The sequence below is a fragment of the Neoarius graeffei genome, chromosome 1, assembly GCF_027579695.1.
Source record: "Neoarius graeffei isolate fNeoGra1 chromosome 1, fNeoGra1.pri, whole genome shotgun sequence".
NCBI lineage: Eukaryota > Metazoa > Chordata > Actinopteri > Siluriformes > Ariidae > Neoarius > Neoarius graeffei.
The window spans coordinates 43,850,137-43,859,951 of NC_083569.1; the positions used below are offsets into that span (position 1 = coordinate 43,850,137).

Below are 9,815 nucleotides of genomic sequence, written 5' to 3' on the forward strand. Positions count from 1 at the left end.
TCAGTCATATTGTAATCATATAACTTTGTTAATTGCACCAATTACTCTGATGTATATTGTACTTAGCATGTTGGTCAGGTAATAACACTGCTTTTGTCTTATATTATGACAAAATTTATGCATGTTTTTATTTAACAATTGTTCACTGAAGGCGAAGTCAAAATCTGTGAATAATAAGACAAAAGGGGTGTTCACACGGCAACTTTTACTCCGGTGTAGCACCGGGGCTGCCCCGGTAGAGCGTTCACACGGTACAAAGTTATACCGGTGTAGCCCCTGAAAGCTGTTTAAAATCTAACCCTGCTCGGGAGGTGGTTTAAGAAATTTACTCTGGAGTAAATGCTAGTTTGCGGGGCAGCACCGATATAAAATGGGACGTCTGAACGCTACAGGGGTAGACTCGCTACGCGTGAGGAGAGTTGATTACATACGGGCATTGCATAATTTGCACCCTGGTATTTTGCGCTTCCAAAATGGCGAATATCAACAACAACAGAACTGCGTGTCTTCCAGTGTTGCCAGATTGGGCGGTTTTAAGTGCATTTTGGCGGATTTGAACATATTTTGGGCTGGAAAACGTCAGCAGTATCTGGCAACACTGCTGTCTTCATCCAAGTTGTTTTCCCGGCGCTTGGTAATGCCATGACAACCGGGAAAAGGAAGTACATTTTCATGCATGCGCATATTTCATTTCCGCATTATTACTATCGTATAGCACGGTCGCAAAAACTGCCGTGTGAACGCAAGTGGGGCTGCACCGGTGCTAACACGCTTCTCTCTAGTAAGCAGGTTTGTGACGTGTGAACGCTCCACAAAATTTACACCGGTGTAAGATATATCGCAACAAAATACATCGGTGCAGCATCGATGCAAATATGTGCCGTGTGAACACCCCTTAAAGTCAAGATTATTATTCACTGAGCCTGAGGCAGATAATTGTTGAAGTATAAATACACAGGTGATTATTTTTAAAAATCGTATAAAAATTATTTATTTCAATGTACTAAATGTTGCGCGGCACAGACTTGAGTCATTTATCGATCCCGACTCATATAAAACACTATGTTTTGAAAGAGATAAAATAAATCACAATTCCACCTGACCTTTGAATAGTTTTAGGCCAAACTTCATAGTATCTTTAGTGCTTTTAGGAACGGCATTTTCTTTCACAATTTGTAATTCTTCCTCACTTACGGTGACGAAGCACCTTTTGTGGCCGCCGTTTTGCCGAGTCGCTCGAGGTGATTATCGAGAAATAGTCAGAATTTTTCGACGAATCAGGACGTGCAATTTTCTATAATCACCTGCGTATTTATACTCAATGTAATTACAGGGTTAGTCAAAATTATGTTAACACAAATGGTAGAAACCATCCATCCATTATCTCTAGCCGCTTTATCCTGTTCTACAGGGTCGCAGGCAAGCTGGAGCCTATCCCAGCTGACTATGGGCGAGAAGCGGGGTACACCCTGGACAAGTCACCAGGTTATGGCAGGGCTGACACATAGACACAGACAACCATTCACACCTACGGCCAATTTAGAGTCACCAGTTAGCCTTTAGGGGAAACCGGAGCACCTGGAGGAAACCCACGCAGACACGGGGAGAATATGCAAACTCCGCACAGCCTGGGTTCGTCAGCCGCTGGGCTCGAACCCGGACCTTCTTGCTGTGAGGCGACGGCGCTAACCACTACACCACCATGTCACCCCTGGTAGACACCATTTATTCACAAAACATACATCATATGTGCAAGATGATTTACAAGACGGTCTCAACCTGTTTGAGTAACAGTACCATTTAAAGCCTGGACACACATTTCACAGTCACGGCGCACCAGACATTCAGGAGAAAAATAATCCATTAGTGTTAACATAATTTTGACGAACCCTGTAAGACACATTAGACATGTATTCTCGATCAGTGACATACTGCGAGTGTATTAAATGGTGATCCACACCTCTTGACTTCGAAAGTGCCATGTCCGTCATCAACTGTACCAGGAGCAATAGAAGCAGACACAAGCAGAGAAGACAAACCACTCGGAATGGACTAAAGGACACAAACCTGGAAAAGGGAAAAAACAAACAAACAAACAAAGCTTAAGATTTCTTCCAGTTTACTCTTTTGGTGAAACCAACTCTTCATGCATGACACCGCTTTTAAAATAACATACAAAATGGGTGAACTGTCTAAAGTCCTTTAAGCAATGAAAAGTTGGATACTCTTTGTGCCCATTTACCCTGTTCTACTCAGGACTTGGCCAAAGTGAATAATCTGCAGGGTTTTTAAATCCAGGCGAGAGATTACTTCCATGGAGAAAGGGCCTGTGCAAGGTATTTGTATAAATCCAAATGCGGAAGCCACTCACTAGGTTTGTTTAACTCAAACAGATTCAAGTGAAGTTCCTTGTGAATATGAAATACTAGTTTTTTTGTTATCTGCAACCGCTTATCCCATGCAGGGTCACAGGGGGCAAGCTGAAGCCTATCCCAGCTGACCATGGGCGGAAGGCAGGGTACACCCTGGACAAGTCATCAGCTCATCGCAGGACTGACACACACAAACAACCATTCACACTCTTGGTCAATTTAGAGCCACCAATTAACCTAACCTGCAGATCTTTGGGGGTGGCACGGTGGTGTAGTGGTTAGCACTGTTGCCTCACAGCAAGAAGGTCCTGGGTTTGAACCCAGCAGCCGAAGAGGACCTTTCTGTATAGAGTTTGCATGTTCTCCCCGTGGCCGTGTGGGTTTCCTCCGGGTGCTCCGGTTTCCCCCACAGTCCAAAGACATGCAGGTTAGGTTAACTGGTGACTCTAAATTGACCGTAGGTGTGAATGTGAGTGTGAATGGTTGTCTGTGTCTATGTGTCAGCCCTGTGATAACCTGGCGACTTGTCCAGGGTGTACCCCGCCTTTCACCCGTAGTCAGCTGGGATAGGCTCCAGCTTGCCTGCGACCCTGTAGAACAGGATAAGCGGCTACAGATAATGGATGTATGGATTATTATTATTGGTGGCACAGTGGTGTAGTGGTTAGCACTGTCGCCTCACAGCAGCTGGCAAGGACCTTTCTGTGTGGAGTTTGCATGTTTTCCCCGTGTCTGCGTGGGTTTCCTCCTACAGTCCAAAGACATGTAGGTTAGGTTAACTGGTGGGTCTAAATTGACCGCGAGTGTGAATGGTTGTTTGTCTCTTTGTTACCCCTTTTCCATCAAGTCAGTTCCACGGCTGGTTCGGGGCCGGTGCTGGTTCACAACTCGTTCAACTTGTGAGCCAGCTGAGAACCAGTTTGCTTTTCCATAGCTCGGGGTGCTAAGGGGAGCCACGTCATTACATCGCTGTATACGTCAGTTACGTTGCTGCGTTTGCATAAACCTTGGCGCGAACATCATGGCAACAACAACAACAACAACAACACGGAGAAGAAGCAGCAGCAACAATAATAATGGATGACTTCGCGTTTGTACAGCTGCTGCTTCTCGTCGCTTAAAAATGGCGACCTTTCACGGTCTTGCTATTGTTGCTGGTCTTAACAACTCCGCCCCCGCTGATGTAAGCGGTTCTTTCCTCTGGCCCAGCAGAGAGTTGGTGCTAGCCTGGAACTGGTTTTTCTGGCCCCAGAGCCAGTTCTTTGTCAGTGGAAACAGAAAACCCGGTTCCAAACTAAGCACTGGCCCCGAACCAGCCCTGGAACTGCTTTGGTGGAAAAGGGGCATGTGTCAGCCCTGTGATGACCTGGCGACTTGTCCAGGGTGTACCCCACGTCTCCAGGCTTGCCTGCGACCCTGTAGAACAGGATAAGCGGCTGCATATGTCTGGACTGTGCGAGGAAACCCACGCAGACACATGCCGTCGAACCCAGGACCTTTTTGCTGTGAGGCTCCTGAAATATTAGCCAAGCTTCATCCCACAGATGCCCACAGAAATTAATGGTCAGAAAGTGGAGAGTGTAGACAAGTACAATTACCTTGGCACCATTATTGACAACAAGCTCACATTTGAGGTAAACTGTGAAGCTGTTTTTAAAAAGGCCAACCAGCGTCTGCATTGTCTGAGGAAACTGTCTTACTTTCACATTGATCGAACCTTGCTTACCCTCTTTTACTGAATCTATCTTATCTTTCTGCTTGGCATGCTGGTTCAACAACCTGTCTCTTAAAAACAAGAATTCCCTTTTTCAAAGAGTTAAGTGGTCTGGCAGGCTGATTGGAGAGCCACAACTTGGTCCTGAGACCCTGTACACCAGACAGTTGCAGAGGATAGCTGGTTCCATCATGGAAGATAGCTCTCACCCACTGTATAAGGAATTTCAGCTCCTTCCATCTGGTTACAGATACAACCTACCTGTCTGCAAGACAAAGCGTTTCAGAGGAAGTTTTGTCCCCTCTGCTATTAGAGAGATTAATAATATAACTTCTAAACGTAGGCTGTAATAGCACAATTTATTTTATTTTTGTTTTATAATTAATTTTTAATTTGTTTAGATATTTAAGGATCTTATCAGTCTCATTTTATTATATATTCAAATCAAGCTATCACGGCTGGTATATCATTGTGTGAAAAAAAGTGACACTATGTCACTCTAGGATGCGCTACTTTGGTACTGTCTAATGTTTACTGTTTTTAAACATCTCATCTCATTATCTGTAGCCGCTTTATCCTGTTCTACAGGGTCGCAGGCAAGCTGGAGCCTATCCCAGCTGACTACGGGCGAAAGGCGGGGTACACCCTGGACAAGTCGCCAGGTCATCACAGGGCTGACACATATACCCCTTTTCCACCAAATCAGTTCCAGGGCTGGTGCTGGTTCACAACTCGTTCAACTTGCGAGCCAGCTGAGAACGAGTTTGCTTTTCCATAGCTCGCGGTGCTAAGGGAAGCCACGTAATTATGTCGCTGTATACGTCGTTGTATACGTCAGTTACATTTGCATAAACCTTGGCGTGAATATCGAAGCAAAAACAACACAGAAGAAGCAGCAGCAGCAACAACAACAATAATAACAATAATAATAATGGCTGACTTCGCGTTTGTACAGCTGCGGCTTCTCGTCGCTTAACCTCCTAGGGCCTAGCAGTCACATACGTGGACAGCACTTTTTAGAAATTCAGAACAAGAATCCACATATGTGGACATACTTTTTCTCAAAAAGTACATCTCATCAAAGATGATGTTTAGTTTTTATTCTAATCAGGTTCTAATAAGCCCAAATAGCAAAAAGAAATAAAAAAATGTTAAAAAAACAGCTTGGGTCTTAGGAGGATAAAAATGGTGATCTTTCACGGTCTTGTTATTGTTGTCGGTCTTAACAACTCCGCCCCCCTGCTGACGTCAGCGGTTCTTTCCTCTGGCCCAGCAGAGAGTTGGTGCTAGCCTGGAACCGGTTTTTCTGGCCCCAGAGCCAGTTCTTTGTCAGTGGAAACAGAAAACCCGGTTCCAAACTAACCACTGGCCCCGAACCAGCCCTGGAACTGCTTTGGTGGAAAAGGGGCAATAGACACAGACAACCATTCACACTCACATTCACACCTACGGTCAATTTAGAGTCACCAGTTAACCTAACCTGCATGTCTTTGGACTGTGGGGGAAACCGGAGCACCCGGAGGAAACCCACGCGGACACGGGGAGAACATGCAAACTCCGCACAGAAAGGCCCTCGCCGGCCACGGGGCTCGAACCCGGACCTTCTTGCTGTGAGGCGACAGCGCTAACCACTACACCACCGTGCCGCCCAAGGAAGAAGATGTAATCGGAAAAACATAAATCAATCATTCATGACAGCCCTGGTTCCTCCAGGAAGAACTTGACTTCTAAAATGACTGTCTGTCTGTCTACTGTACATATGCATTATCTAATCTTTGCAGGTTCTGTTCAAGCCTTGGATGAAGAGCCTGCTGCTGCAGCCACACACAGGCCTAGATGCACAGAGACAAAGAAATATTTAGTATTCATAAGCATGCACTTGAAATCAGGCTTTGACACGCAAAAGCCAGGCGGATCAGTGCGGATTCTGCAAACAGGGTGACATTTATAGACGTTTAAAGCTCACGTGGGAGGGAAAAACAAAAGCAGCTGCGTCACGGCTCTCACCAAAACACCACGTTCGTTGCCGCAAAGGTGGCGCAGGTCTGCACGGGATCGCTCCAGTTTATCAGGGTTTTTCGGCAGCACGGCAGCGGCGGGGTCCTTGATGAAGGCCGCCGGGCTCCTGGAGCCTCCTTCTCCGGTCTCTCCGCCATCACACTCCGTGACTCGAGCGCATGCGCACTCGCTCCCGCACTCACACACCCAGCCTTCAGCTGCTCACGGCTTTGTTGTTGTTGTTCTGCTGATGATGACGTCACTCGGAGACCGTCACACGTGCTCCCGGGATCTCAGTCCGAGTCGCCCGGCAGGTTCTTCCTGCCACAGATGAGCTTCTGCTCTTGAAAAAATGTTCATGAAGAAAAGAAAAGAAAAAGGTGCCAGTGGTGCTTGAAAGTTTGTGAACCCTTTAGAATTTTCTCTATTTCTGCATAAATATTTATTGAGGAAAATGATCCAATATTCCATATCTGTGAGTGGCAAAAGTATGTGAACCTCTAGGATTAGCAGTTAATTTGAAGGTGAAATTAGAGTCAGGTGTTTTCAATCAGTCAGGTGTGAGTGGGCACCCTGTTTTATTTAAAGGTCAAGGTCTCATGTCATTATCTCTAGCTGCTTTATCCTGTTCTACAGGGTCACAGGCAAGCTGGAGCCTATCCCAGCTGACTACGGGCGAAAGGCGGGGTACACCCTGGACAAGTCGCCAGGTCATCACAGGGCTGACACATAGACACAGACAACCATTCACACTCACATTCACACCTACGCTCAATTTAGAGTCACCAGTTAACCTAACCTGCATGTCTTTGGACTGTGGGGGAAACCGGAGCACCCGGAGGAAACCCACACGGACACGGGGAGAACATGCAAACTCCGCACAGAAAGGCCCTCGCCGGCCACGGGGCTCGAACCCAGAACCTTCTTGCTGTGAGGCGACAGCGCTAACCACTACACCACCGTGCTGCCCCAAGGTCAAGGTAAACTTTATTATCCCCCAGGGGGAAACTCATCTCATCTCATTATCTCTAGCTGCTTTATCCTGTTCTACAGGGTCGCAGGCAAGCTGGAGCCTATCCCAGCTGACTACGGGTGAAAGGCGGGGTACACCCTGGACAAGTCGCCAGGTCATCACAGGGCTGACACATAGACACAGACAACCATTCACACTCACATTCACACCTACGGTCAATTTAGAGTCACCAGTTAACCTAACCTGCATGTCTTTGGACTGTGGGGGAAACCGGAGCACCCGGAGGAAACCCACGCGGACACGGGGAGAACATGCAAACTCCACACAGAAAGGCCCTCACCGGCCACGGGGCTCGAACCCAGAACCTTCTTGCTGTGAGGCGACAGCGCTAACCACTACACCACCGTGCTGCCCCAAGGTCAAGGTAAACTTTATTATTCCCGCAGGGGGAAACTCATCTCATCTCATTATCTCCAGCCGCTTTATCCTGTCCTACAGGGTCACAGGCAAGCTGGAGCCTATCCCAGCTGACTACGGGCGAAAGGCGGGGTACACTCTGGACAAGTCGCCAGGTCATCACAGGGCTGACACATAGACACAGACAACCATTCACACTCACACCTACGGTCAATTTAGAGTCACCAGTTAACCTAACCTGCATGTCTTTGGACTGTGGGGGAAACCGGAGCACCCGGAGGAAACCCACGCGGACACGGGGAGAACATGCAAACTCCGCACAGAAAGGCCCTCGCCGGCCACGGGGCTCGAACGCGGACCTTCTTGCTGTGAGGCGACAGCGCTAACCACTACAACACCATGCCGCCCACAAAAGGTGTGATGTAAGATAAAAACAATAAGAGATAAAAACAAAAAAATGAAAACTGTGCGCTACATAAAATAAATAAAATGCATAAAAGGAAATTTGTACAGATGAGTGAACTAAAGTGCAACAGATGTTTTTGGTTTGTTATTGTATAGTCTTATTGCTGTGGGTACAAATGATTTGTGGTACCTCACTGTCCTGATTGGCCTCTGCAGAAATCTGTTATTAGACCTGGTGTTTCTTAAAAACTTTGAGAACAGAGGATGTGTTGGGTCAGTTAAAATTTGATCCATCTTTCTTAAAATAAGCTCAATGTACAGCTCGACTGCAGATGTCTGGTCCACACCAATAACCCGGCTGGCTGATTTAAAGGGGAACAGAGGGCAATATATAGAGTAAACATAACAATAAAACACACATTAACGAACCTTATTCAAGACTTACAAAAGTTTTTTGTTCTAAGGTTGGAAAGTTATAGTGTTTTGAAAGTAGCTCGAGCAAACTATTGCCGCAGTTTGAACAGCCCGCCATGATATTAATTTTATCCAATCAGAATGCACGTTCATTTTCTCTGCGTAACACTCATGACGTATGTATGTGCCTAGTTGTGTTGGCTCATTGAGGTTGGGAATAGCATGTGTGAAATACCTGTTTCTGCCTTTTGCGACGATTTCGCAAGTCCACGGGTGGCGCCTATCTCATTGCAGCAAATAAATTCTGCTGGACTCGTGAGCAACTCCACGTTACATTTTCCGCATGAGCACCACGCCGTGTCACCTGCACTCAGACGCTCTGCCCCACGCTCGCCATGCCCATGGTCAGCATCAGTCTCATCCTCGCCGTCATCCGAGCTTTCTTCTCTTATTTCATCACCGGAGTCGAGAGTACCTCTCCTAGGTTCAAACTGGTACCCTTCTAAGCCATAGCCTGCTTGCAGTGTGTCTTGCGGGATCTCTTCGTATGATTCGACAGAGCTGTCGCTTTCACTTGATGCGCCCGACGCCATGATTACACGCTTATCTCCTCTATTTCGGAGAGTTCCGCTAGTGCAGTGGGTAGCGCTGACGTCACGGTCTTTTAAAAATGGCGACTCTTGTGCGGTTTAGCGTATAAAGTATTATATTTACAATTACCAAGATATTTCGTTGTTTTCTAGTATATAAATTTGATAGAATACTTAAGAATACGTTACTTTGTCACATCAGCAACTGTATATATTATATTTGGTACCCCTTTAATGATGCGCTGCAATTTTTTGTGGTCCTGTACGTGCATATTTCCATAGACGCAGATTAGCCCAAATGATAAAATAGTCTGTAAAAGTGATTTATAAAACAGTTGGAGAATACTGCAGTCTAACCTAAAATTTTTGAGTTTCCTAAGAAAGAACATCCTCTGTTGTAACTTCTTACATTTGGTCTGTGCACACTGGTTAAAACACAATCTATCGTCTATCTCTATTCCCAAATACTTGTAAGATGAGACCCGCTCTATCTGTTCGCCATTAATCTTGGATGGGGAGATAGGTATTCCTTTTTTGAACAGAAGAACAAGGATCTATCAAAGTCTGATCTTCACAACACACGTTTGTGGAAGTGTATCATGGCACGAACAAAGGAGATTTCTGAGGAGCTCAGAAAAAGCGTTGTTGATGCTCATCAGGCTGGAAAAGGTTACAAAACCATCTCGACCAATGAAGATCACTCCAAGAGCAAGGCGTGTAATAGTCGGCGAGGTCACAAAGGACCCCAGGGTAACTTCTAAGCAACTGAAGGCCTCTCTCACATTGGCTAATGTTAATGTTCATGAGTCCACCATCAGGAGAACACTGAACAACAATGGTGTGCGTGGCAGGGTTGCGAGGAGAAAGCCGCTGCTCTCCAAAAAGAACATTGCTGCTCACGTGGACCAGGGCCGCGTTAACCCTTGCCGAGG

General features: G+C 46.3%; 1 protein-coding gene across 1 annotated transcript in view; it reads right to left on the reverse strand.

Moving 5' to 3' along the window:
* retreg1 (reticulophagy regulator 1) overlaps positions 1-6,297 on the reverse strand; it is a 52,957-nt gene extending 46,660 nt beyond the window's left edge. Inside the window, exons 1-2 of the mRNA XM_060932261.1 lie at positions 6,094-6,297; positions 1,961-2,067 (exon numbers count right to left, since the gene is read on the reverse strand). Of these exons, the coding sequence (XP_060788244.1) occupies positions 1,961-2,067; positions 6,094-6,242 (256 nt within the window). The 5' untranslated portion in view covers positions 6,243-6,297. The remainder of the gene's footprint in view (positions 1-1,960; positions 2,068-6,093) is intronic.
* Positions 6,298-9,815: the final 3,518 nt, after the last annotated feature.